The following is a 27,285-nucleotide window of genomic DNA, read 5'->3' on the forward strand; positions in this document are numbered from 1 at the left end:
GTTTAGTATATATGTACATATGTACATATGTACATATGTATGTTCATATTTGATTCAACATATCCATTACCCAATCAATAAAAAATAACATGTTTGTTTAATAATTATCGATTCCGTCTTAAAGCAAATAATTATAATATAACAATCATATACATATAATATATTGTTAAAATATATATTTTTATATAATTAGTTAATTCCATTAAATGTTTAAATATCATAGTTTAAATATCATAGGCAATATTTGAGCTCGTAAGGTTTTAGAGCCATAGGTTGCCAAACTGAACGATAACGATATTTTATATTTTAACGATAACGATATGACATATATACACTATCGAGTGTATAAGCAATAGAGCAATGCATTTTTATTAGAAATTATTTTGTTTCTAGGTTATTTAAAATAATAAAAATGTGGGCATATGAATTAATTTTGTTTTATAGCAATTGCAAAAATTCGTATGTGTGAATTGCTCATTGCTATGAAACTTGTTGAGTGAGCTACCAATTCAAAAGAACGAAAGGAAGAACGTTGAGCGAACTTGTTATCAAGAGTGATTCTTTCGGTCGGACGGGACGGCTTATAGTTACTTTAATCAGCAAGAAGCAACGACGAATTGGTAGTGAATTTAAACAAGTGTGCAAAATAAAAACAGTTGGTGTTGAATAAGCGGCGGCGAAATGTTTAACGGTTGGTTTAGTTACAAATTTGATCAAATTAAATTAAGCAACAAAATCAACATTCGACGACTAGCACAGGCACACTAACACATAGACGCAATCAAAAGAAAGATAATTGAAAAGCATTCTCCCATATTGATTGAGTGGCAAACAAAATTGAATCGGGGAAAGAACGAGAAATGTGGATCTAAAAAGTGCAAGGCTAAAAAGACGGATGGGCACAGCAATAATGTTGGTCACAAAAGTTTGCCCTTGCTTAAACGTATATAATATGCATACAAATCATTCAGAGCACAAAGCATTTTATCAGTTTATCTAGTTGAGTCACGGTTGAATCGCTGCAAAAAAAAAAACTGATGAGGGCGCACAGCAAAGGCCCTCGCATTTCTATACTCTATCCGAGACATGTGTCATAACGGTTTCAATAAGACGATTGTGACGCACAAATGTATATACATACATATATAAAATAATTGCGGTAGTTAAGTTTTCATCTTAGAGATGAGATGAGTGCAATTGACTTTTGCTATTTCTTGAACACGAACCAAGCCAATGTTCCGAATCACGCGCAGTCGTTCCCCCATCTAAGAATATAGTTCCTGCATTGCTCGTGTCACGCGTCCCACTCTAACTTACTAATATTTAGGCTGAGGTCAATATAACTAAATGGTGCATTCTAGCTTGGCCTAATAGATATACATATGCAACTAATTGCGATTATTTGTGTAGAGCATCGGATGTTATTGATTTGTTGGCAACATTGCATTGTTTTGCCCCGTCCCCTGCTCATTCGCTCGCTCTCTCCCTCTCCCTTCTTGCTTTCGGATAGAGAAAAATCTTCTACGTAATAAGCGCAAAATCCGCAACTAACAATTCATATTGCTAATACATTTATTTTCTGTAGATTCATCGCTTACACATTCAAATCTCAAATCGCACTGACCTTTTTGCCCTCCATCTGTATAACATCATAATCAAGAAAGATTCCAAAGCTCAAATACGCATCATATACCTGCTGATATATACGGAAGCCATGGCTTGGATGGCCTTTGGAGCACTCGCCTCTGGCTTTGGTATTTGCTTCTTAATGTTCTATGTTTGATGTTCGTGATTGTTATGGTTGTTGGTGTTGTTTTTTCTTGCATTCTGTCCTTTTTACCAATTGTTGCGTCTTGAGTGCGGTGATACTGTAGTTTTATTATATATATTCATTTGATTACTTGAACTTACAGTGCTGCAGCGCCTGCTGGGCGGAGATACCCCGCCGAATAAAGTTCTGGAAATCAAGAGCGAATCGTTGGGCACCTTGCAGGTTATGGCGAGGGATGATGCAATGGTTCTGTTCGCACCGCCGTACAACAGCAGCGATAAGCGCGCCGTCTACGAGATTGTGCTGCAGCGACCCACCTCCGATTCAAACACCACTTCCTTCAGTCTCTACCGGTCGCCCGTACAGCAGGAAGCGGAAGAGAAGTTCAATACCTTTATGCAGCGTCTGCCTGTCTTTGTGGGCATTGTCAAAGAAGTATGTGATCTGCATGATGGCATTCGAATCAATCATATTAATTATTCCCCGGTTGCAGTATTACAATGTGAATGGATTGCAAAAGGTGTGCGATGCCCTCTCAGATAATCCGTCGTGGACGTTGGCCCATTTGGTTGCCTACTTCAATCTAGTTGAATATATCAGCAATCCCAAGGTGCTGCAGTGTATCGATGTGGCAGATCATACAACACTCATGTCGCCGTTTCAGCTGGCCATCAAACAGGGTCACATAGAAATGGTAAAGCTGCTTTTGCCCCTTAGCAAAATCGAGCACTTGGACATAAACAGCAATTCGGTGTTTCACTATGCCGCCAGCACTTCCAAAGAGATCATCAATGTGAGTGACAGTCAAAGACTTGGTTAGCTCTGCTCTCAACCGTTCAACTGTTCCGCTTTCATTGCAGCTGCTAACGGAGAACAGCACTGTAAATCTGAACCACCTTAATTCGGACGGTTGCACGCCGTTGCATTTGGCCTGCTTGACAGACAAGCCGGAGAATGTGAAGGCTCTGCTGCTCGCAGGCGCCGATGTCAACCTGAATGCCAAGAATATAAGCAAACTGTATAAGACATCGACACCCACATCGGTGGCCTCGTTCCTGCGCACCAACGCCAGCAAGCTCTACACCCAGGATATGAAATATGGCGGGACACCGTTGCACTGGTGCTCCTCGCGAGAAACTCTGCACGCCCTCATCATGGAGGGATGCGATGTGAATGCCACCAATTTCGATGGACGCACCGCACTGCATGTTATGGTGGCTCGCAATCGCTTCGAGTGCGTGGTCACGCTCCTGGCGCACGACGCAGACATCGATGTGCTGGACAATGAGGGAAATGCTGCTCTACACATAGCTATCGAGAAGAAACTAGTGCCCATTGTCCAATGTCTGGTGGTCTTCGGCTGTGACATCAATCTGAAGAACAAGGCGGGAAAGACGCCGCGTCACATGGTAGGCAACGATGCCAACGGCAGCAAGGAGGACGAAATATTATACATATTGCATTCGGTGGGTGCCAAGCGTTGCTCCGACTCGAATTCAAAGTGTCCGCCCGGCTGCAATCCCAAGGGCTCCTACAATGGCATACCGCCAGAGGCACCAGAATCCGTGGAGCAGAGAGAGCACATCGAAAATATGTTGGCAACAACCAGTCGACAAATGGTCAGCGGTTTTCTGGGCGCAGCAGCCAATGGAATCATTGAGAAACAGCAGCCCCCACAGTGAGTGGACAGAGCATACGATTTGATTACTTTTACTAATCATTCATACCTTCCATACAGAATGCCTGTCGTCGTTGATACGGAGAAGGAGCAAAAGGGTCAGAGTATCATGGACGCTCTCTTGGGCATGTTTACCACTAAAGTGAATGCAGATGAGAAGGAGAACTCGTCGAGTAGCATAGCTAGTGCTGCAGCCACGCCGCCATCGGGCATAGCTAGTCCAGAACAGCTGCCGTCGCCCACGTCTCCCATTGCTCCAGAAGTCGGCGATAAGCCATACGGACGTGGACGTCTGCTATGCTTGGATGGTGGTGGCATACGTGGCCTAGTGCTCGTGCAAATGCTACTAGAGGTGGAGAAGCTGTCGCGGACGCCCATCATACATATGTTCGATTGGATCGCCGGCACCAGCACTGGCGGCATATTGGCTTTGGGCCTGGGATGTGGTAAGACCATGCGGCAGTGCATGGGTCTCTACCTACGCATGAAGGAACAATGCTTTGTGGGCTCGCGTCCGTACAATAGCGAATACTTCGAGGCAATACTTAAGGATAATCTGGGCGAGTTTAATGTCATGACAGATATTAAGCATCCCAAGATTATGGTGACTGGAGTTATGGCAGATCGTAAGCCCGTCGATCTTCATCTCTTCCGCAACTACACCAGCGCCAGTGATATATTAGGCATTGTGACTTCCATAAGTAAGTACAATGAAATTAAATTAATCAGTTCAACTCGGATCTAACTCACGTTTAAATTGATGAACTTTGCCAGGCAATCGACGCATACCTCCGCCACAGCCTGAGGAACAGCTGGTGTGGCGTGCGGCTCGTGCAACTGGAGCAGCTCCATCCTATTTCCGAGCATTTGGACGCTTCCTGGACGGCGGACTTATCGCCAATAATCCAACATTGGATGCCATGACTGAAATCCATGAATATAACATGGCGCTGCGTAGTGTTGGACGCGACGCAGAAGCTGTACCCGTCTCAGTGGTTGTTTCGCTTGGCACGGGTCACATACCCGTCACGGAGCTAAAGGATATTGATGTATTCCGGCCTGAAAGTATCTGGGATACGGCTAAATTGGCTTACGGCATATCCACAATTGGTAATAGCAATAGGTTTTTCGTAGATTGAACAGTTTTTTAATTGATTGCCACCAACTTCCAGGTAATCTGCTTGTGGACCAAGCCACTTGCTCGGATGGACGGGTCGTTGATCGAGCCCGCGCCTGGTGCAGCACCATTGGCATACCTTACTTTAGGTTCAATCCACAGTTGAGCGAGGATATTGCCATGGACGAGAAGAACGATCAGAAACTTATCAATATGCTTTGGCACACCAAGGCGTACATGCACACCAATCGTAACAAAATCATTGAGATGATCAATTTCTTGAAATAGCGCGTAAGACGGATTTAGACCGCTACAATTGGCATTTAGCTTCAAAAGTTTACATTTTACCACAGCTGTGTATTGATCCAATTGATTTGTTTTATAAACTCTTCCCAGCACCCTCTCCCGCGGTCTAAATCACACTCCCACCCACACATACCCACAGAAACAACTAAACACACTACGCACACCACTCTTTTAACATACTGACCCAGTCGAAAATCCGTTGCCAGAAATTTATAAACAAATAAAATCCAAAAATAGGATTCCAAACAAGGCATAATTTAAACATTTGGAAATATTGTGTTATTGTTTAAGAAATCTAGAGATGTTGAACCTCGTGTCCAAAGTCTGTATTATTAATACACGTATTTATTGTATCTATGTACTTGATTTTTGCTAATTGAATTATATATTGTATATTTAAACATTCCGTGCCGCTTTGATAGTAATTTAAATAGATGAGCACGAATTTTGAATAAATGTTTTTGATGTAATATTATGGAAGTATTCTTCATAGTTTATGAATATGTTAACTTGAAGCAATTTTTCTTACATACACATGTATGTATAAGCATATGTACTTTCTTGGCCTATAAATTAGACAAGATTTTTTAAAGAAAAAATTTAATAAAAAATTGTATCAAGATTATTGTATTAAATACAAATCATTTAATAAAAAATGAGATTTATAAGTGTTTAAAAATAGGATTTTTTCTGTCCAATAATATATATGCAACAACAACAAAAATTATCTCTATTTAAATAATTAAATATAAAACAAGGAAATATTTTATCGGTTAACTGATGAAAAGAGCTTTTGTTGATTTGCGATATTCACAGAATCGTGCAGCGTTGCCACCTGGAGCGCAAGCGCTGTCAGTACCAATCACGATAAGTTGGCAGCACCTCGCACAAAATGTAAACAGGAAAAAAATCGAGAAAAATACAAACAATACAGACAAAAGTAAGAAGCGCGTGAAGAAACAGATAAAAAAATTTATGTGTGCATACGCGAAAGCTACGCAATAAATTTGTAAATAGAAACATACGCACGCACGCACGCATAGACAAGCGGCCATGTCCAATGACCGTGTGGACACAGGCAAAGAAGTGCCAGTGCCAGCGGCAGTAGCGATCGAACAAGAATCAGAGCTGCCCAGTATAATGTCCATGCCCACGATGCCCGTATCGAAGGGCATTATGATTACACCACCGCCACCAGTGATGCCACCAACGCCGACATCGTCGCCCAACACACACGGCGAGTGGCCCAATCTGAATCCAAATGCGAACACATTCCAGCTGAGCAGAGGTAGCAGAGGTGGTGGTGGAGTAGGAGGAGGAGGAGGAGGGGGAGGGGTCGCTGCAGGAGGGGAACGAGAACATTTTGCGCTACCCCATTTACCGCCATTGCCACTGAACGTTGACTATCTGCCGAGTTTGATACATCCGAGCACACTGCCATCGAGCAGCAAGAGCTTTAAGATGCGTCCGCGCATGAAGCGATTAATGTACTGCAGCTACAACAACATATTGACCGAGTCAAATAATCGCAAACTGCGCACCGCCGCCTCCACCTGCAATATTGAGCTGCTCAATCGGATTCTGGAGTCGGGCGGCAATCCAAATGCCGCAGATGAATTAAATCGTAGTCCACTGCATTTGGCTGCCTGCCGGGGCTATATACCCATTGTGCAACAGCTGTTGAAGTATGGAGCTAATCCGAATGTGGTCGACTCATTGGGCAATACACCGCTCCACCTGGCCGTTATTTCGGCCAGCTCAAATAACTTCAATGTGGTTGTGCGTATCCTGCTGCAGGGTGGCGCCAGCGTTCACATGTATGATCGAAGCGGTAAATCGCCGCTGGACCTGGCGGAGGCTAAATTGCGGCTGCTGCGCAATCGCTACGATCATCCCACACCGGAGACAGCAACGATCCTGGAAGATATGTGCATGTTGACCACGCTTATATTGCGCTACATGGTCAAGCAGCAGCAGGAGCTGGAGGATCTGTCGGCACTCGAGAAGCGCCTACAAAATCTGAGCACCAGCGATGACCAGGAGCAGGTCGTATCACAGACAGCGGACGAGCTGCTCGCGAGTGTCGAACGTCTGTCCATTAACAACAAATAGAAGAAAAAAAAACCAGGCTCAAATTGCAATGGGTAAGGGAAATAAATCAGCAATCAGAGCTGTTACTCCACAACCCATTTCTTTGTATTGAATGCTTTGTTTATGTCTGGATCAAGTATCGACCTCTATCAAACACAGCTAACTTCTTTATTTGAATTCTCCATCTATTCAATTGCAGTTTATTTTACGTTTCCTAATTTGGCTGCCGTTGAGTTGGAGTTGGATTTGTTTGACTAAACTCTGGATGCGCACTGGAGCTGGAGCATACAACCAACACTCACACACACAACACACACATTGTTTCATGCGATCTTTTTTATTAAGTATTTCATTTAAGTTTTCATTGTTTATGCAAAACAAACAAAACAAAATACACACCAGCAAACAAAATATGTTTACATTTTAAGCTTTACGTTTAGCGCGCCAAAACAAAATACAATTTATGTAATAGAGATGCAATCCACAACACCTAAAACAAAATCAAGCATTGCAATATATTAAATAAATGATTACAATAAAAGTAAAAAACAAAAATAAAAGCACTTCTTTAAATGTGCTAAAAACTTCTTTAAAAATAATAAACTAAACAGAGAAAAAGAAAAACAAATCAGAAACTAAGATTTATCATAAATTATTAAATGTGGATTATTTCCTCTTAATTTTAAGGCAGATTTGAGCGATCTACTAAGAGGCATATTGATTCAATATATAATGGCCTTGTATCTGTAAAGTGAAATAGTTAAGGAAGGGCGTTGTTATGTCGTCGCTTCGTAAGCTGTCCTAGAGAACTATACTATAAATGTAAATATGGATGTATCGATGTATAAATAATTACATATGTGTACACATACCAACACAAACATATATACATATATGTGTGTGTGCGTTACATGGTAAACATACTCCTTCGTAATAGAAGTGTATCGAAGTTATCGAACAGCTGTTCGGAGTGTCACCACTGCGAAGATTAAAGTGACCAGTCATCGAACTATATTTGTTACTGAATGCAGCTGAGCTTTTTGTCATTTGTCGAATGGCCAAAGTGAGTAAGTAAATATATTTACATCAGTAAATCGAGCATCGCTGCGGCAAGAGAGCAATTGTCTTTGAGATGTCTCTTACGACTTGAGCGTTGTATATTTCTTGCGCGCCTTACGAACTTTTTCAAAAACAAAAGATATTCAACTTGTTGAGCACAAACGGTAAATTAAAGCAATATTAAGAGAAGTACATACATACATATGTATGTGAGCTGACTCTTCTCGTAATTGCAAAAGGCGAACCATATCAAAGAATCAAATATGTACATATAAATTTTTTAAAGGAAAATGTGTACAATCATTTTATTTATCTTTCAGTCATTTAAATTTAAATATGTTTGCTAGCCAATCTTGGTGGGTTGTGCAGGCAGGCAAAGTGGACAATGCCTAGTTGTTCTTTGCAAAGTACTTTGTTTTCTCCTCCGGATTGGGTACAATCTGCGAACACATGTCAGTGAAATAAATAAAGCAACAATTACGTTATTTGCTATTGATTACCGTATCAGCGCCTGGTTTCCAGCCGGCTGGGCAGACCTCGCCATGTGTATCGGTGTACTGGAAGGCCTGTACGAGACGTATCGTCTCGTCCACAGATCGGCCAACAGGTAGATCGTTCATTGTGATTTGGCGTAAGACGCCGCGCTGGTCAATGATGAAGAGGCCGCGCAGCGTATGACCAACTTCTTCGAGATACACACCATAGTCCTTGCTTATCTTATGCGTCAAATCGGACAGAAGGGGAATCTTCACATTACCCAAGCCGCCCTCCTTGCGCGGCGTGTTTATCCATGCCAGATGTGTGAAGTGCGAGTCAACGCTTGCAGCAATCACTTCCGTATTGATTTTGCGGAATTCAGCGATGCGATCCGAAAAGGCGATTATTTCCGTGGGACAAACAAATGTGCTGCATATGATTAGAGTAGAGCTAGATGTACGAATAAAGGTTTATATTCAACTTACAAATCCAGTGGGTAGAAGAGTAGGACAACATATTTTCCCAGATACTGGGACAGCGAGAGCTGCACAATCTCTTTGTTGACCACAGCGGTGGCCTCGAACTGTGGCGCGGGCTTGGAAACTGTTGAGTATATGGAATTTAATCTGGTAAGAAGTACAAGCTTATGGCATCTTGTCACTTACTGACGGCCTTAGTGTACTGCAATTGATGATCACCCTTGGGCTCGCCAGCGGGATAAACTGAGCCACCAGCGAATGAGTAACAGGACTCATTATCATCGGCTTTCACAGATGTTGATGCCACTAAAAGCAGGATAGCCAAACAGCCGTAGGTAAACATATTGCCACTGAATACTGTCGATTAACTGAAAGGAGAGAAACTAATAACATTTACCGCAATTTGACACGCGATGCCTTCGGCTTTAGCTACACCCACTTGCAGACACGCACACACACCCACACAGAGCGAGAAACGCACACGCATACAAACGCACTTTACAGCCACGCAGTCAATTTTGTGGCTCCATAAGAAGCAACCACAACTGAATGAATGATTATCAATCGTGCAATTGAAAGGGGGTAGCGGCTTAACTAGTGATAAGCGCTATCAATTTTATTGAGTACACAATATATTTTGTAGTTTGTCTATCGAAATTTAAAATTGAAATGTAATTTAAATCACGAGTGGAAACAAAGCATATGTGATGCTTGGATATATATAACATATGGCATATTTTGTTTCCTTATTCGCTCATTTTTGATAAACGCCGATAATTTACACAGATGTTACCTTATATACATATATAAAATACAAATAACTTTAGCTTGAACTGTTGTTGGTTTTGCAAACAAAGCGCACGAGCAACACCGGCTAGAGATGCGTCGACTAAAAGATATCGCATGTTCCACGATATAATATAACACAAATAGTTCATATGAACCAATCCCAACGCACGATTCAGGTACGCGGTCTATTTAAATTTGGTAATCTTGGTAATTATTTTATTTAAAATATGAACATTAAAATAAACTTTAACTCTAGAAAACAAATTTATCACGTGCGCCGCTTTACAATTTCCATGTTGGCCAACTTGAGTATGCGATTGAAATCAACTTTGGTGTGGGCACGCCAATACTTGCAACGGCCCCACATGACGGCTGGGTAATTTGGACTAGAAATGCCATGGAACAGACGCGCTATATTGCGCCCACTGAACGTATTGTCGGGATACATGTTGATCAAAGCATGCACATCAGCTATAATATGATCATCCGGCACATTACTTGGCTAAAAGAATGGTCAAGAGTTGCAGATCTTTCTTTGAAAATCTTTTCTCTAGGAATTACCTCAATTTCTAGTTCCAAATCTTGTGGATAATCGTTGCGGAAGTAGTTGCGTACAATGCCCTTCAACTGGGCACAGCGATCCTGGGGAAAATCCACAGAGCAGCATTGTCCACACGAGCTGTAGGCTACGGCGGACAGCCCATGAGCCACGTACTGCAACTGGATGAGCTGAGTGCGCTCCTGCATAACCGATCGAGTGTATAACGTGTCGAGGGCATCGTCAATTTCTGCTTCTGTAAAATCACCCGGCGCCTTGATGCGAAAGCCCAGGTCAAAGAAATTTACTGAGATGGGCGAACGTTTTGGATATCCATTGACTAGTAAGTATAGAATATATGTTATACCAATATAATTTTCATAGAGTACGAGTTATTGCACACCCTGCATCCACTCCAGATTCTTGAGCTGATACTTGACCACTCCGCTGTTCCAGCCAATGCCGGCCGCAATGTCTACGACGGAGAATTCTATAATGTTTGCATCCTCCTTGAACGTTTTATTCTTAATCTGCAGCGCGATGGCCATAGCCAGGGGGGGACACTCTTTGGCGGCATGTCTGAACAGTAAGGGAGTATATTTAAATAGCTTACCCGAGTATTATGTATATTAACTTACTTCAGATATTTGGGGCCACCGTAGGATATCACTTTGGCCATGATGTACGCCGAGCTCAGCACATTCATGCACCAGCGTGGCTCGAGCTCCATGTAGCAGAGCAGCGTTGATATATTCTCGGCGGGTATGTCCAGCGCTTCGACTGTCTTCTCCACAGAGAAGCCAATCTCGTGCCCGGGACAGATGTGCACCCGTGTGCCTGCCTCAGTTGCAGCCTTAGGTTCCACAGAGCTCTTCTTCGAATCTAGCTGCTTATCGCAGCTGCAGGGCACAAAGATACGCTGCAGCAGCTTGCGTATGACATGGCGATCAATGGAATTGGCATACACATGTCGACGCAGCTCGTTCTGATCCCCGCCCTTGGGGTCCAAAAACAAATGGCAATGCGACAGCAGACCATCACGGCCAGCGCGTCCAATCTCCTGCACATAGCTCTCGAAATTTCGCGGCATATTATAATGGATAACAGCGCGAATATCGGGCTTGTTGATGCCCATGCCGAAGGCAATGGTGGCCACCACAATGCGCAGTTCGTTGCCCATGAAGGCGTTCTGCACGGTGCGGCGTCTAGAGGCGGGCATGCCCGCGTGATAAGGCTCCGCCTGCCAGTTCACCCGCTTTCGCTTCCTCTTCGTCTGGTCAGGTGCTTGATTTGATTTCTTGTCCTGCATGCATGTTCTAATGAAACCAGCGATTCGCTCGCATTCGTCACGCCGCGTGCAATAGATGATAATCGATTGACAGCTCTCGAATCTGCAGAGGGTATAGAAGGCAGTTTATAGTTTATAGTTTGGGTAAGACCGACGAATTTAGGGCTCGCCCACCTCTGGCTGTTCAGTAGCTGCAGCAGCGCCGCATCACGGTTCTCATCCTTGGACACGGAGAGTATTAGATTATCGGGCAGGGGTGTGTCGCTTATTATGCCCTGCTCCCCATCCGTGATGCCCAAATGTTCGATGATGCTGATGCGAGTAGGCAACGTCGCTGTGGCCGTCAGACCAAGCACCGTCTGCACGCCGAGATTCTTCTTGAGCACCTTGCATATCATTAGGTAGCTGGGACGAAAATTGTGACTCCACTGGGAGACACAATGCGCCTCATCGATGCAGGCAAATGCGATGGGCGGCAGCTGCCGCAAGATGGCACCGAAGCCCGTGGCACGCTCCCCCGAGACCACAGCCTCGGGCGAGACGAGAAGTATATCAATCTCGCCATCGGCAATGAGCTGCTGGATCTTGAGCCGCTGCTGTGGCGTTTGATTCGTGTGCAGGCAGTGGGCACGCAGAAAGTGCGGCACGCCCGTCACCTGGTCCTCCATGAGCGACACCAGCGGAGAGATGACCAACGTAATGGCTCCAAGGCGGCGACTGTATAGGTAGGCGGGCAGCTGATAGCACAGGGACTTGCCGCTGCCCGTGCTGAGGGTGACCAGCGTAGACATGCCGCTGAGTATGCGCATCACAGCACGATCCTGACCTGCAATATGGCACTTATATATTAATGAATCTAATGAGTGGATATAGCTTACCCTTGCGGAAGCTGCTGTGCCCAAACATGTGCAGCGCCTCGATGACCTCGTCTGTCGGGTCCTGCAAAGTGCCATCCTCCTTGAGCCCGTAGAGGGGCTGCACCCCGCCATGCTGAGTTCGCGCTGGTCCCCCTCCAGTCGACGAGCTGGCATCCAGGCCGGCTTCCTTAAGAAACTGCTCGGGTATCTTATGGCCCACATAGCTCTTAATGGGCGATTCAACTTTCTGTGCTTGTGCTGCATCAACAGCGGCATCCAAGGCCTCGAAATCAATGTCCTCCTCATCACTGGACATGTTCAGCTGCGCAGAGGGATTCTCGCCAGGCTCAGCCTTCTCCTCCTCATCACTGCTGCTGCTGCTGCTGTTGGAGTCAGCCTGCTGATAAATGACTTTTGTGTTGGCTGCCTGTGGCAGGCGCTCAATGTTGCGACTATGCGCCGCTAGGGCGCCCTGTGTAGCCATAATCTCGACCTCAGCCAGCGTGGGGAATGGCGACGGGTCCTCCTCCAGCTGCGCGCTCAGCGGCAACAGCGTATCGCCCTTGATCTTGCACTGCTGCGCGAAATGACCCACTTGGCCGCAATTGAAACAGGTCAAAACACCGCCATCGCAGCCACCCATGTCCATGTCGGGGCCGGCCAGGGCAGCCACTCGCTTCTTATGCTTCCACTGCTGTTTCTTGTACTTGCTGAAGTTGACAGTCTTTTTGCCACGCGAGAACTTCTTTTTCTGTATGTTGATCGTCACAAAGTTCTCATTTAGCTTGCCCGCCGCAATCCTCGCCTCCAGCTTCAAACGTGCTGCTGCTCGTTTCTCGTTCAGAGAGGCAGACGCAGAGGAGGACGAGGCGGCACCAGCTTCCCCTGTGGGCAGGCCACTGGCAAAGTTGCTAATGTACCGCTGAACTGTTTTGTCAGCTTTCTCTAGCTCGTCGAGCTTGATCCGTGGCACGCAGGTTATATCGCCCGACTCGAGCGCTAGCACATATTTGAGATCTTTGGGATTCAATGGCTGCTCCTGCAGCTCCTCCTCAGCCTGGTCGGCATCGGCAGCTGCAGCTCTCTTCGCTCTCGACTTGGACTTGGGCTTTGCCTTCTCCACTTTTGGTTTGTCAGTCTTTTCCGCCTTCGGTTTGACTGCCTTCGTACCCTTGGGCTTGTCTGCCTTCTCCACTTTGGGTTTCTTTTCAGCCTTCGGTTTCTGCCTTTTGGCCGTGGCCTGCTTGCGCTTGGACTTGGGCAGCTCTGGTTCGTAGTTGGCGTCGCCGTCCTCGTCCGCTGAAAAATCTTTATCCTCGTTGCATTCATCATTTGTGTCCGCATCGTTTGGATGATTCACTTCAGGCACCGTTCCTGGCGATTCGCTTGTGGGCATAATGCGGCGACGTTTGGCTATGTGCCTGTACTCCGGCTGCTCCGTTTCCTCTTCGCTGTCGGCCACAACAGAATCGGAATTGGAGTCCAGGTCTTCTTCCACTGCAGCTTCAATTGGAACCTGAGCTGGAACTTCAATTGGAGCTTGAATACGAGCTTGCATAGGATCTGGAGCTGGAGCTATAGGCGATTCCGGCACACTTTTAGGTACATCCACTGGCTTCGACTCGTCTAGAGGCGTTGGCAATGGGGAGTCACTTCCCCTCAGCTTGCTTAAATCTAAATTAGACAAGCCATAATTGGTTCTCCTAGCTGGAGTCGCGTTGTTGTTGGGCTCTTTGGCCGGCAGTTTCCTTGGCTGCTCCAGCGAATTTTCAGCCGTGTTGCGTTGCAGCCAACCTTCGTCGACTTGCGTTTTGATGGGCTCCTTTGCTGGTCCCTTGTGATCGGTAAGCAGCAGAGCGTTGGCTGCAATTACCTCTGCCTTGTGCTCCTGCGCCTTGCGTATGAGTATGGTCTCTAGATCAGGCAACTGCTCTTCTTGCTCTCCAGCTTCACCAGCCATCGACCCAGTGGCACTCACATTGAGAGCGCCGCGGGAGAGCGGCTTGCGAGGATTACGCTTGGCAAAGCTGCGCGAGGATTGGAATAGTTTGCTGCTAACACTCGGCTTCACGCAGGGCGTTCTCGGCTTGGCTGACTCGGTTGGCGAAGTCACCACTGCCACCACTGGCTGCTGCTTGCTTACATTTTCGCCCCAGGCGCTCACGTTCTGGGCCAGCTCTTCGACAGCCTCAAATTTGCGTATTACATGATTCTCGTCACGATTCATAAGATTCGTCAGAGCCTGCGGTGTGGGCAGCTCCTTGATGTTTGAGAAGGCGTTCTCCTTGCTTTGCTGCATCAGCGCTGTTATGTCCATCGGCAGCTGGGGTCCGCCATTGACACTCTCCGTTTCGGGGCTCTGGTCCATTAAAGTGATGCCCAGATCCTCGGACTGCGTCATTTCCAGCACATCGAATCCGTCCTCGCAGAGCACATCGTTCAACGTCTCCTCAAGGAACGAGGTCTTCAGTTTGTAGTACATCTTGTAGGAGTCGCGTATCTCTTGACTGGCCTCTCTTATGTCGTACTATAGGAAATTTAGTTTTCATTTCAGTACCACAGAGCATTCAATTAACTCTCTCTCTCACCTTCGAGGGCACACGACCGTGCTTCTTCTTGAAATCTTTTTCCCATAGTTTGACACGCAGCTTGTACTTTTGATATTTATCTTTATAAATTGATTCGTCCATTGGTTTTAATTTGATTGATTACATTTAAACACAGCTAAGCAAAATTATATAGAGCAATGCACACACGCATAACACACCTGTTTTTCTGCTGAGCGCGCGCTTTTCTGCATGTGCTGCCAGACTGCTAAAATGCCATAGTGTTAAATGCGATACGCGCCAAAATTTGAACTTGCTACAATGTAAATATCTTTAGTATACCCTATGAATATTTAGTTGTGTACTTATTCATTTTATTGATTTTAAAATCGTATTCAAGCTTACCAGTTGAGATTTTCGTTCCATTGCGCCATTTGTATCCATCCTCGCAGAGGAAAGAATGAGTTTTTCAGTTTGAAGTATTCAGTTGATTTATTTATTTTTTAAATAGTTTCAAGCTTTGCAATTGCAATTCAAAAATGCATTCCATGTGACACTTGGAAAATCAAAAATTTCGTTAAACGAGGAATTACAAGATACAAGATATCAGAGAATTAGTGCACTAAATTTTGCGTAAATACTTAATTCAATTAAGTTAAACCCTTAAAAATGTGTGGCGGGGTGGGGACATAATAGGCTTGCGCGTAAATAAACATGAATACGGCGAGAATGTCAACAAGTTTTGTCTCGTTTTTTTTGTGTGTTTTGAATCATTTTCCATTTTCCTTTTCCTTCTTTGTTAACGTGCATCATCTGTTGCGGTTCCTCAACTCATCGTTCACCTACATTCCTACATGAGTATCAAGGCAATGTCCTCGGGCTGCATGGCTGGACAGCGCCAGTTGTACAAATAGTACTGCAAGTTGCCATCGCCGGCACCAAACTTAAGCGGCACAAAGAACTTCTTATTCTCCATCAGATCGAGAGCGTTGTAGACATCCATTTGGACGTTACGCGCTGAGATCAGGGCATCGTTCATTAGTTCCAGCCAAGGCGTCTTCGTGGACACATTGTAGAATGAGTACGCGGCGCGCACGGTCTTGTGCACGGCATGATGCATCACGGACGAGGGCAGACAGTAGTAGCTGGTCATATCGGTAATGTTGCCCTTCTCATCGGCAACCACAAAGCAATCGACTATGCCCTCTTTGGGCGTGAACCAATGACGAAACTCCTCCTTGGTGAACACTGGGCACAAGGAGAAACGCTTCAGATACTCCTCCAGCAGTTTGTGGGCCTTGTCCATATCCTTGGACGTGATGCGGCGATAGCCCTTTGTCTTGGGCTGGTCAGGCAGTTTGTACAGCTTCACAGTGCGTTGCATGGTCATGTTGCGAGCCAAATGGGAGAAACGCACATCCACCAGCTTCTTAGGGTTCAACGATCGATGCCAATAGCGACAAGTGGCCACTGGTGTTGGCAGTACCACGCCCGCAGTGTATGCAGCCTGAAAGATTCCGCACAGATTGACGCGACGTGTGATCTCGCGTATCAGCACGGGGGCAACGCGCTTGCTGCGCAACTTCTTGTGTACACAGAGGAAATTGATGTCCACCACTTTCAGCACCTTGTCGTACGAGCGCAGCTTACTTGGTATGGCCGAAATAAAGGCCACTAGCTTTCCCGACTTCTCGACCCGCACGCCCACATGCCAGTCACGCTTCCAGCCAGGCGGCTGCAGAGACCACTTCAAGAACTCTGGCTGATAGTCGAAACGGAACATGGCATCATCGTCCTCTACATAGTTCTCGTTGAGCAGCGTATAGAGCTCCTTATTGTCGTTGGGATCGTTTACATCGATTGTCACCCATTTGAAACCGCTGGGCAAGGTGTACGGCTCGGCCCGTATCTCAGAAATCTCTTTGTTTGGCTCGATGCACTCATTTGAGGTCACCAGTTCGTTTAGCTTTGGCACCGGTTGCGTTGACCAGAATGTAAATTGCTTCGACTGTGGCCGTGAGAAGCTCACTGCATCATTGACTGCCTGCAGCAGTGCTTGTTTACCTAAAATGGAAAATATTATTAAATACTCCGTATATTGATCTTCCTATTCAGCGTGGTCCAAGCCGTGGTTCATGCACACACACAAACACAATCTCAGTATATTCCTGGTCGGACCTAACCTCACATTGTGTGCCGCATATTCCAATTGCATTTCCGTGCACTGTTTTACTTACTAGAGTCTAACGATACATATGCCCCATTTTTGGCCAGCGTTGAACGTTCTGGTGCTGCTGCTTCTGCTGCTTCCGACTCGTTCTCCTTGGCCTCATTGGCTTCGTTTGCCGTCGACTGTGGCTCCTTTACTTTTAAGCCGGCAACGGCGCCTGCTAGCATTTGCGCCGATGCGTTTGCCAATTCTTTAGTCTTCTGCCTTAGTTCATGCTCACTGTTATCATCTGGGCTGGCTGCGGGCGCATTATCTTTCGGCATTGCTCTGTTGCACTTGAGGATTTGTAACTATTTTATTAATATATACTGACAAAAAAATAATTGCAATGAAATCGCAAGACTATTAGCAGCTGACTCACTAACGCAGCTGCCAGATCTCGCACAGAAAATGTACAACAACTATATAATATTTAATGGCCACCCTAATTTACAGTTTGTCAGCAATCGATTTTCATTCTCATTTAAAATATGTGTGCGTATAAACTAAAAAGAAAATGGGTGTGAACTGTACATATAAATAAAATTTGTACAAATATTGACAGCAACGCTTACCAGTTAAATTCAAGTAATTAACAGAAAATTGAATATGAGAGTTGAGTACTGTCTATCGATAGTTGTCGATACTGTCGCCTCAGATATAAAACGTTGACGTTGAATTCAAATTTCAGCTTTAATTGCTGAAGCATATTTTTGTAAACACGCTTAAAGAATTCACATACTAATGTAAACTATATTAGAATCAAATAGAACACCCGATGCTAGTCAATTTATTGGATATTTAATACCACCAACAACACGGGCTAAACAGCACAAAAACAGCTGATCGCAACTCGATGCGAACTAAAATTGCATCGCTGAATGGTGGGTAAACAAAACTACAGAGAACATAAATAAACATGCACAGTTGCTGATAAGAGCAAATAGCGCACGCGAACAGCGACCGCGTCTCAATTCTAGCAACGTCAGCTATAGTTGTCGTACACAGAATGAGTCTGACAAAGAAGCGGATTAAAATTGTTTCGGGCAGCTCAATAATTGGCCTGGCCCTCATCTATTTGTACAAATTTGCGATTGCTCCCGCCACTAGCGTGCCAAGAGCTAGTTCCGCTGCCCACGGGCTCGAGGAGCAACGACAGTGGCCACCCACCGAGGATGCTGTTCAGCGCAATCTTCAAATCGCCTACGATGCTCAAAACGCGCTTCTGCATCAGCAGCGGCAGGAGCTGCTGCACACCAGGGAGCAGCTGGCCCAGCTCGAAGAACAGGTGCGCTCCCTGCAGGCCAGCACGCCACGAAAATATCCAAAGGTCAAGTATCTCAACTATAAGAATCGGAAGCGCATTTTGATCACGGGTGGCGCCGGCTTTGTGGGCTCCCATCTAGTCGACGACCTTATGATCCAGGGACATGAGGTTATTGTGGTGGACAACTTTTTTACGGGGCGTAAGCGCAACGTGGAGCATTGGTTGGGTCACGAGAACTTTGAGCTCATCCACCATGACATTGTGAATCCGCTGTTCATCGAGATCGACGAGATCTATCATCTGGCGTCGCCCGCATCGCCGCCCCACTATATGTACAATCCGGTGAAGACAATAAAGACAAATACCATGGGCACCATCAATGTCCTGGGCCTGGCCAAGCGGGTCATGGCTAAGGTACTGATTGCCAGCACCTCGGAGGTCTACGGAGATCCCACAGTGCATCCGCAACCGGAGACCTATTGGGGTCATGTGAATCCTATAGGTCCACGCGCCTGCTACGACGAGGGCAAGCGCGTCTCCGAGACACTCAGCTATGCCTATGCGAAGCAGGTGAGTTCTGATGTCATTGATCTACCTGGTGTATATTCCACTTGGGCTATGAGCGGAATGTGACTTATAAGGAAAGCCTAATTAAGCCAGTTGGAATTAGATAGCGTGGGGAGCGGATAGAAGAAGCATAAAATATTCTCCCTATATGTATCTGCATTGATTTTTAATGCACATATATACGTATGTATATGTATGTATATTTCTATAGCTAAGCGACTACCGCTGGCGTCATTCGATTATCTGATTGGTATCAATCCAATTGGAATGTGCAGCGATGCATTAAATTAATTTGTTTGAGTTGAAGATAAACAAATCAAGCATATCGAGAGACTTAACTAGTTTAAGCGTGCCTTATCGATACGATATACTTATATATCAGGTTGCCACGATGCGAGGGTGGCTTCTAAAGATTCCGTCCAACTGCAATGTTTGCTGCCGGAAAAACATTCCGAAACTGACCTTCAGTCAGAGACAATGCCTCGGAGTTCCGGATGCCAGCACTTGAGTTATGTAGCGATAAAGCAGAACTGACAACATAGGGAATATTACGTGTTTACTGATTTGTCCGATGGGAGTTAATGGTAACGCCTGCTCCATTTGCTTTTAGGAGAAGGTGCAAGTGCGCGTGGCGCGCATCTTCAACACATACGGGCCGCGGATGCATATGAACGACGGCCGCGTCGTGTCGAACTTCATACTGCAGGCGCTGCGCAATGAGACGATCACGGTCTATGGCAACGGGAAGCAGACGCGATCATTTCAATACGTCTCGGATCTGGTGGATGGCCTGATTGCACTGATGGCTTCCAATTACACGCAGCCCGTGAATCTGGGCAATCCCGTGGAGCAGACGATTGGCGAGTTCGCCGATATTATCAAGCATCTGGTGGGCGGACAGAGCGAGGTGAAGCAGATCAAGGCCATGGAGGACGATCCGCAGCGCCGCAAGCCGGACATCACGCGCGCCAAGAAGCGCCTCAACTGGGAGCCCAAGGTGCCCCTGGAGTCGGGCCTGCTGAAGACCATATCATACTTCCGCAACGAGCTCGCGCGCAGCGACCGCTTCCAGGAGAGCTCCCGCAAGTACTTTGACTCGCCCGATCTGCAGCGCATTCGGCCCTAGATCAAACTCCACGGCCAACATCAATAATATGTGCCTCTCAATTATTGTAATTGGAACACACACACACACACGTCTCTAGTCTGCAACAAACGTAAAGATGACCAACGATAGCGCTAATCTTATGGCTTCCCAATCCCGCTGCTCTCAGTCACCATGGCCCCGCTTATTCAGTTAAGGCCCCAACTATATTTAAGTCACAACACAGGGTGTTCTCGGCCTGCAGCCAACTAAGGTTCCAGCTATCAGCGTGTTGATAGTCCCCATCTAGTTTTCATGTTACAGTTAGTTCAAGTTCTTTTTGGTGGCAGTCTCCGAGTGTGCAATACCCGGGAATACCCTGCACTCCAAGGACAATGTCGTACAGCTTCTATATTGTCTTTGTCTAAGCTAAATTGAATTCTATTGTATGTGTTAAGTCTGCCTTCTGCCTGCCCCTGCAGTTGCCCCAGTTTAGTCACACACTTGTTTAGACTGTATCTGTTAAGTAAACGTACGCTAGTCCGACTAACTCAGCTGAGCTCATATTAGCTCAACCGTCCGATCTGCTTTGAAGCAGCTGCATTTCATTTATCATCCCTCATATCATTCATCATATAGCCTCAATTGCTCCTCATTATATCTTGATTGTACAGATACTGACTCTACGCAAGTTATGTCCACCTGCAAGGGCATTTCGACTTCGGCCTGGGCCGCAGCCAACACTTATTCTGTTGTACAATATATTAGTAGAGTAGTTGGTAGTTGATTAAATGTGGTTCTTTAAGTTTTCGAATACGAATTACTCTTTACTCTGTTTACTCTATGCATTAGCCACGTACACAGACAAACTATATACACTATCTATGAGCTACACCTTTCTTGAATGCTTAAAAACTGTAGTTTAGTCACTAAATTAGCTTATATCGATATTTGCACCTGAACTTAAAAGCTAAATCGACTGGCAATTTGCTGCTGCTGCTGCTGCTGCTGCTGCTTCTACTGCTACCGGAGCTGGAGCTGGAGCTGAGGCTGACTTTCACCTGGCCAGTGGTTCGAGCATCTCGAGGAACAGCTTCTTCATGTTGATGTGCTCGTCGCGTGCCACGCCCCGCCAGAAGCGACGCAGTATATCATCCGCCTGCCGCAGCGACGGCAGCAGCAGGAGCAGCTGCTGCTGGTGCGAGACGGCCGAGGAGTGGCGCAGCAGGTAGACCACGTCGTTGAGCGAGTTGAGGATGGTGTCGCGGAAGGCGCGCAACGAGCTCTGATCGTCCAGCAGTATATCACAGTTGGACAGCAGCAACGCCTTCAGCAGATAGTACTCCTCGCGCCGTGGCGAAATGCGCTCCATGCGCTGCGCTATTTGAACGCAGTGGTAGTAGAACTCCGTATAGCCGCACTCCTTGGCCAGCAGCTCGTCCATCCAGACGTCGGTGGCGAAGCACAGTTTGCCATTGAACGGCAGCGAGCGGAAGGTTGTCTGCAGCGTCAGAATCTCTGCCCACGAGACCTGCAGCAGCTTCATCTGATCATTCAATGGTAGGTCCAGGAAGCCTGGAATCTGCTTGGCCCAGCCAATGACGCTGACCAGCTCCTTGTCGTAGAGATCGCTAAGTACACCAAGTATCTCGTTCGGATCGTTGTTGTTGTTCTGAAAAATGCAAGTGCCATTCGAGGTGCCGTTGCTGCCCTCCAGCTTCACGCTGCCAGAGGACGAAGAGGCCTCATCAGTCAAGCTGGTCGTGTGGGGCTGCTGTGACTGTTGCTGTTGCTGTTGCTGCTGTGCCTGCACACTGAGCGCATCGGGCTCATAGCTGTTGAGCACGTCCAGTATCTTGACGTCGCCCAGCGATGTGGTGTTGGACTGGTAAAGCAGTTGCATGGTCTGGTACGAGTTCGACACCGGATTGCGTCTATATTTCTGACGACCGCCACGCACGCGATCCAAGCGCACGCCCTCCTGGAATGTGGAAGATTGTTGTACAATGAGACAGACAAAAAGATGAGAGAGAGCTTGCCTTGAGCATGCCCATGAGCAGGCACTTTTGGAAGCGACACGCCTGGCAGGCCTTGCGCCGTCTCTTGTTGATCTCGCATTCGTTGTTCGCCGGGCAGGTGTATTCTATGTTGCCCTGGATGGTGCGCTTGAAGAAGGCCTTGCAGGCTTCGCAGCTGGCCACGCCGTAGTGATAGCCCGATGCCACATCGCCGCAGACAAGGCAGAGGCGACGAATCTCGTCGCGCACCGAGCCGCTGCCCCCATTGCCACTCGAGTTTTGGGCGCCGCTGCTGCCGCTGTTGGCTCCGCTTCCTTTGTTGCTGTCGCCATCGTTGCTCAGCGAGACGTTGTGCAGGTCGCAGGACAAGGATGTGGTCGAGCTGCAGAGCTGGCGCTCTGGGGACACGGATGGCGAGGACTTCATGCCGCTGTTGCTGTTGCTGGAATTGTTGTGGGCGGTGGTTGCCTTGGAGCTAGGACTGCAGCACGAATTGCTGGCGCCGCCAGCCGATGATGTGTCCACCTCCTGTTTGATGTGAAGCACACTAACCCCGTCGGACATATTCGAGCGCGAAAGTTGAGCTGCAAGCGAAACAGAATAAGCGTTCAGCTATCAGGGGACATTCCAATTCACGCATACGACTTTTGATTCTTGCTGATTGGATTTTAAATGTCAAAAGTACATGGGCGACGTCGCTGCATGATAAAAAAAAGTGACAGCGCGGCTAATTATTAATGAACGTGAATAAGAGCGACGTGAAACAACAAAATAAATAAAGCATGCACACATACACATACACAGGCAGAGACACAGCCAACAAATGCAATTCGAATTGTGGAATCCACTCAGAATGCAGTTAGAATTACCCTCTCTGTTCATGTGCGTGTGTGTGTGTGTGTAAGCTTTACATGCTCGCACTCACAAAAACTAGCCCGTGCGCTGCCCCTTTCACGCGTCCAATTGGATGATGATGACAGCGACGCTCAGCGCGGTGGAAAAGTACAATGTCGCGATAACGGTACTATGCGTATGAGTGTTTACACTTGGCAAATAATTAACGGTTACGCTACTCTGTAAATCACGACTGGAGGGCCTGATTTAAAATGAAAATACAAAATGGCCAAAGAATCTAGCTATAAAGCTAAACGCCGAGAGATGCACGTTTTTAGTGCGCGTTCTCATTTCATTTCTTATCACAATCCAGGTGGGTGTGTGTTTGTTGATAATAGGTGTGTAGCCACTGTCTCTATATACTTACATAAAGATTTGTTGAAGATCTTGATAGTTGTAACTATAATCAGTGAACGTGCTTGTTCAACACAGTTTATTGTATTCCAATGGTCCAATCAGAATCCAGTCAACACATTTTGATACATAACATATATACACTCTCGCACACATGCATACATACTCATTCATATGCATTTATTTTGGTTCGAGCACTTTGTTATGGCTTTTGTTGTCTGCGTGCGTCTGCATCTTTTTGTGAATTGCCCATTCAGCAAAATTTGTGTTTGGCAATGGTTCTTGATTTAGCTGAACAATATCCTGTATTTCTTGTCTTACGTTTATAACTATTATGCATATTGCATTTTTTTTTACTTTTTCAACTATGTTAACTGGCAGCTGCTGCTTTCGCATCGGTATAAACGCGGTGACTTGCTATCATGCATACAAGCACAATTTGAATTGGGCAGCCACTGTGGTTATTGGTTTATCATTTTTATCTGTTTACGCTAAATATTTACAGAACTTTAACACAGTAAAATAAATATATGTATATATATATATATATATATATATATATATAAAGTCCAATGTCACTATCGATAAGCAGCGACAATAAATATCGCACGACAATTATCGCAATGCTGTATCGCGCATATCGATGGTATATGACGATACTTTGGATCTCCAGATATCGCATGCAAATTGGCCCCATCCCTAGTGCAAAACATAGCAAAAACAATTGCGCGATAGAAATTACTTTAGAAATACAAATAAATAGCCAGATTTTACTATAGAACCATTGTATAGTGTTATTGCACACGTTGTCCAAAGTTTTGCCCGCGCATCAAAGGTGTTTTTGTCGAAAAGTAAGTACATGCTAGGCGATACGTGTTCATTTCGTTTGTTGTTGTTGGTTTGGGGTTTTATCAGAGCTCAACCCAAAATACATCATTCCATATGTATGTTTGCTTTGTTAGTTCGCTTATGTCTAATACGCAATCAAAATATGCTGGCCCAGCCCCTGAACTGTTGCATATTTTAAAGTTATTTCACGTCTCAACGGCAATAGCTGAATCAAAGCTATAAATGCTTTGTTTTGCTCCAACATACCCTGAAGACAATGAAAAATAGGGTATACAAATTTGTGCGTATATTTGTAACAGTGTATCGAATATATATAGTAATTGCTAGGTCAGTAAGAATCCACGAGTTGATTTTGGGAATGACGCATGTGCTAGACGCGTATTCCTCTTGTCTATGACTGTGGAAATGTGTGCATAGAGAGGGTATTTGGGAATAGGAAATTAACATTATATGGTGTCAGCAAGGTATGCTAAATATTTTTACCATTGCAGCCCAAAGAACAGCGAAGCAGTCACAATGATGAGCCTGCTAGGGCGACCCGATGTGGATGCGGGTGAGGTGTTTGTCAATTTCAATCAAAACATAACGTGAGTGTGTGAAAATATGATTAAATGTAAGCTATTAAATAATGTTCTCGCTTAGTTCGCTGGCCGTGGCGACCAGCGGTAGCTACAGCCTGTATAGCCTGAGCTCTGTAGACTCCACGCTGGACAAAATCTATAACACAAAAAGCGATGATCTATTCCTGATCGAGCGACTCTTCGAGAGCTCTCTGGTTGCCATTGTGTCGCAGCGAGCGCCGCGCAAATTGAAAGTTTGCCATTTCAAGAAGGAGAGCGAAATTTGCAATTACTCTTACTCGAATACAATTTTGGCTGTGAAGCTAAATCGGGAACGCTTGGTTGTCTGCTTGGAGGAGTCGCTCTACATCCACAACATACAGGATATGAAGGTGGTGCACACCATACGCGATACGCCCTGCAATCAGCTTGGCTTGTGTGCACTCTCCTCCTCGTCGGAGCACTGCTACCTGGCCTACCCGGGCAGCGTGACAAGTGGCGAGGTGCAGATCTTCGATGCCATCAACTTGCACGCCAAGACTATGATACCCGCCCATGACACACCATTGGCGGCCATTGCTTTTAGTCCGTCGGGCACAGAGATAGCGACGGCCAGCGAGCGCGGCACTGTGATTCGTGTGTTCAGTTCCCAGGATGGCAGCCGCTTGTTCGAGCTGCGACGCGGCCTCAAACGTTGCGTCTCGATTGTCTCGCTCTCATTCAGCACTTGTGCTGAGTACTTGGTCTCCAGCTCGAACACGGAGACGGTGCACATATTCCGCTTGGATCGCAGCGCTGCCGAAAACAGCGATCATGGCAAACAGTCGAGCGACGATTGGATGGGGTAAGTTGAAGAGCTGTGGAGTGCGAGGCTCAATAGTCAGCTTTTGTTGTCTGTTTATTTTGGTGACGGTGTATATAGACATGCACATACAACATATATATACACAGACTCTCACTATCTTTCACCCATACAAAAATTTTGTGTACAGTGAAAACATAGACAAAGAATAGCCCACATATATAGTCAGTCTGCTTATTTATTATTTGCTTGATCAAGTTGTAATCCTATATTAATTAAAATCTGTTAGATGTCAGGTTAATATCATTTTGTTAGATTTGTCCTTGAGCTCTTGTTTAATTTAGAGACGTACGCTGTGTCAATCCCTAGGTTGTTTATCTTCTCTTTTCTTTTGTTACTTTGTGTGTGGCACTTGACATTTATCTATTTTTCTTTTCTTTCATTTCTTCAATCAACCACCCACAAACCACAACCACAACCACAACCACCACCACAACTACCACTCATCAAATCTATTCTCTCATGCAAAGTTACTCGTTTTTTAGATTCTTGAGCAAAACGGTGACCAGCTACTTGCCCACGCAGGTGACCGACGTGTTTAGCCAGGGACGCGCTTTCGCGTCGGTCACGCTGCCAGAGGCGGGTGTGCGACGCATGTGCGCCATAACCACGATACAGAAGCAGCTAAGGTGGGTCCTACACTCAACACTATTTGTATATCCGAGCTCAATTATAATTATTATCGTATTCTTTTGCAGACTCTTGATTGCCTCGCAGGATGGCTATTTGTACGTCTATTCCATACCCTCGGTTGAGGGCGCAGAGTGCCAGTTGCTGAAGCGTCACGATTTGCGCTTGGACGACAGCTATGCCATGGATGTTAAAGGTGCTTTATAATTCCATTTGAATGACACAGACAAAATCAGACACACACACATCCATTTGCAATGTCAAAACAAATTATTTAGTTGATTCACATCATACTTCAGGTCTAAACAGTAATGTTAGCATTGGCGGTGCGGCCGGTGTCCCAAATGCTGCTGCCGCTACTGCAGCGGCTGCTGGGGATGGCAAAGCCAATGAGAAACCAGGCAGCTCGTCGAGCGGCGGGGGCAACGCAGGTGCCAGCTATGCCTCGGCCGTAAAGGGCGATGAACCGGCTGGTGGCTCATCCTCCTCCACTTAGGTGCAATTGAACTCACGCAACAACAACCACAACTGATAAGAGAACATGATAAAAACAAAAACAAAAGAACAGAAGAAAACGAACTCACTCCTCAAAGTACTAAGGACGATGATGATAAAGTGATTGGATTTGGGTCATGCAGCTGGCGACGACATGTGGGAGACGGTAGCTCGCTCCATGACGTCAAATAAAAATAAGTAAATAAATGAATAGGTCTTAGACTTAGCTTTTAAATGTAATCAATTGACGATTCTTCCTCGGTTAATAAGTAAAAAGTTAAATTGAGTAACGCCCCATTTCTCAAAGCAATTTTTGTTAGTTTTTAAGTTTACTGTTCATGGCGCTGCCATTGATAGGAAAAGAAATGCTTTTGTCATACAATCTTAAGTTAGCTGTTATATTTTTCAATATTTTTTAATACACACTTACTTTCAATTGAAATTTCTTACTAAATAAATTGCCTTTGTAAATTTTTGTGCACATACTCTTTATTTGAACC

The 27,285-nt window shown here is 45.6% G+C and overlaps 8 protein-coding genes across 21 annotated transcripts in view; 4 read left to right on the forward strand and 4 right to left on the reverse strand.

The window, feature by feature from the left end:
• Positions 1-15,237, reverse strand: part of RecQ4 (RecQ4 helicase) — a 76,192-nt gene extending 60,955 nt beyond the window's left edge. The window contains exons 1-7 of one of the 2 annotated variants that reach the window (XM_018100928.3): positions 15,039-15,237; positions 12,472-14,977; positions 11,768-12,419; positions 10,944-11,696; positions 10,709-10,884; positions 10,329-10,645; positions 9,956-10,269 (exon numbers count right to left, since the gene is read on the reverse strand). In XM_018100928.3, the coding sequence (XP_017956417.1) occupies positions 10,036-10,269; positions 10,329-10,645; positions 10,709-10,884; positions 10,944-11,696; positions 11,768-12,419; positions 12,472-14,977; positions 15,039-15,140 (4,740 nt within the window). In that variant the 5' untranslated portion in view covers positions 15,141-15,237 and the 3' untranslated portion in view covers positions 9,956-10,035. Of the gene's footprint in view, positions 1-9,955; positions 10,270-10,328; positions 10,646-10,708; positions 10,885-10,943; positions 11,697-11,767; positions 12,420-12,471; positions 14,978-15,038 lie in introns of those variants that run through there. The other variant, XM_089259983.1, reaches the window with a different exon arrangement.
• Positions 525-5,342, forward strand: iPLA2-VIA (calcium-independent phospholipase A2 VIA). Of its 3 annotated transcripts, none has more exons than XM_018100933.3 (8): positions 525-691; positions 1,586-1,754; positions 1,914-2,206; positions 2,265-2,564; positions 2,632-3,449; positions 3,510-4,150; positions 4,224-4,559; positions 4,622-5,342. In XM_018100933.3, the coding sequence occupies exons 2-8, from the start codon at positions 1,715-1,717 to the stop codon at positions 4,852-4,854; spliced, it is 2,661 nt and encodes an 886-aa protein (XP_017956422.1). In that variant the 5' UTR covers positions 525-691; positions 1,586-1,714; the 3' UTR covers positions 4,855-5,342. The 3 variants fall into 3 exon arrangements, with proteins under 3 accessions (XP_017956422.1, XP_017956424.1, XP_089115323.1); XM_089259197.1 differs by lacking the exon at positions 525-691 and adding an exon at positions 1,373-1,525; XM_018100935.3 differs by lacking the exon at positions 1,586-1,754.
• On the forward strand, positions 5,720-7,523 carry LOC108651337 (uncharacterized). The gene is made up of 2 exons (XM_018100941.3): positions 5,720-7,016; positions 7,163-7,523. Exon 1 carries the CDS (start codon positions 5,926-5,928, stop codon positions 6,982-6,984), a length of 1,059 nt encoding a protein of 352 aa, XP_017956430.1. The 5' UTR covers positions 5,720-5,925; the 3' UTR covers positions 6,985-7,016; positions 7,163-7,523.
• Prx4 (Peroxiredoxin 4) overlaps positions 8,299-27,285 on the reverse strand; it is a 72,189-nt gene continuing 53,202 nt past the window's right edge. Inside the window, exons 1-5 of one of the 4 annotated variants that reach the window (XM_089260006.1) lie at positions 9,772-9,877; positions 9,165-9,346; positions 8,985-9,102; positions 8,523-8,928; positions 8,299-8,462 (exon numbers count right to left, since the gene is read on the reverse strand). In XM_089260006.1, coding sequence (XP_089116132.1) covers positions 8,412-8,462; positions 8,523-8,928; positions 8,985-9,102; positions 9,165-9,321 — 732 coding nt within the window. In that variant the 5' untranslated portion in view covers positions 9,322-9,346; positions 9,772-9,877 and the 3' untranslated portion in view covers positions 8,299-8,411. Of the gene's footprint in view, positions 8,463-8,522; positions 8,929-8,984; positions 9,103-9,164; positions 9,347-9,413; positions 9,701-9,771; positions 9,878-27,285 lie in introns of those variants that run through there. The other 3 variants (XM_089260007.1, XM_089260009.1, XM_089260008.1) reach the window with 3 other exon arrangements.
• Positions 15,462-17,798, reverse strand: Nmt (N-myristoyl transferase). Of its 2 annotated transcripts, none has more exons than XM_089259897.1 (3): positions 17,781-17,798; positions 17,234-17,493; positions 15,462-17,060 (listed from the first exon to the last, which is right to left on the reverse strand). In XM_089259897.1, the coding sequence occupies exons 2-3, from the start codon at positions 17,487-17,489 to the stop codon at positions 15,847-15,849; spliced, it is 1,470 nt and encodes a 489-aa protein (XP_089116023.1). In that variant the 5' UTR covers positions 17,490-17,493; positions 17,781-17,798; the 3' UTR covers positions 15,462-15,846. The 2 variants fall into 2 exon arrangements, with proteins under 2 accessions (XP_089116023.1, XP_089116022.1); XM_089259896.1 differs by lacking the exon at positions 17,781-17,798 and adding an exon at positions 17,588-17,697.
• Uxs (UDP-xylose synthase) lies at positions 17,943-20,943 on the forward strand. The gene is made up of 2 exons (XM_018102642.3): positions 17,943-19,042; positions 19,650-20,943. Exons 1-2 carry the CDS (start codon positions 18,215-18,217, stop codon positions 20,163-20,165), a joined length of 1,344 nt encoding a protein of 447 aa, XP_017958131.1. The 5' UTR covers positions 17,943-18,214; the 3' UTR covers positions 20,166-20,943.
• Positions 20,921-23,934, reverse strand: ERR (estrogen-related receptor). Of its 3 annotated transcripts, XM_089259899.1 has the most exons (4): positions 23,403-23,934; positions 22,784-22,839; positions 22,163-22,725; positions 20,921-22,104 (listed from the first exon to the last, which is right to left on the reverse strand). In XM_089259899.1, the coding sequence occupies exons 3-4, from the start codon at positions 22,703-22,705 to the stop codon at positions 21,181-21,183; spliced, it is 1,467 nt and encodes a 488-aa protein (XP_089116025.1). In that variant the 5' UTR covers positions 22,706-22,725; positions 22,784-22,839; positions 23,403-23,934; the 3' UTR covers positions 20,921-21,180. The 3 variants fall into 3 exon arrangements, with proteins under 3 accessions (XP_089116025.1, XP_089116024.1, XP_089116026.1); XM_089259898.1 differs by lacking the exon at positions 22,784-22,839; XM_089259900.1 differs by lacking the exons at positions 22,784-22,839; positions 23,403-23,934 and adding an exon at positions 23,053-23,203.
• Atg18a (Autophagy-related 18a) lies at positions 23,330-27,259 on the forward strand. Of its 5 annotated transcripts, none has more exons than XM_089259901.1 (6): positions 23,330-23,348; positions 24,730-24,825; positions 24,881-25,642; positions 26,131-26,289; positions 26,359-26,486; positions 26,569-27,259. In XM_089259901.1, the coding sequence occupies exons 2-6, from the start codon at positions 24,755-24,757 to the stop codon at positions 26,784-26,786; spliced, it is 1,338 nt and encodes a 445-aa protein (XP_089116027.1). In that variant the 5' UTR covers positions 23,330-23,348; positions 24,730-24,754; the 3' UTR covers positions 26,787-27,259. The 5 variants fall into 5 exon arrangements, with proteins under 5 accessions (XP_089116027.1, XP_017957581.1, XP_017957583.1 ...); XM_018102092.3 differs by lacking the exon at positions 23,330-23,348 and adding an exon at positions 24,043-24,240; XM_018102094.3 differs by lacking the exon at positions 23,330-23,348 and adding an exon at positions 24,045-24,240 and having other exon boundaries at positions 26,590-27,259.

The sequence above is a fragment of the Drosophila navojoa genome, chromosome 4 (assembly GCF_054131105.1).
Source record: "Drosophila navojoa isolate 15081-1374.11 chromosome 4, UAZ_NAV_1.0, whole genome shotgun sequence".
NCBI lineage: Eukaryota > Metazoa > Arthropoda > Insecta > Diptera > Drosophilidae > Drosophila > Drosophila navojoa.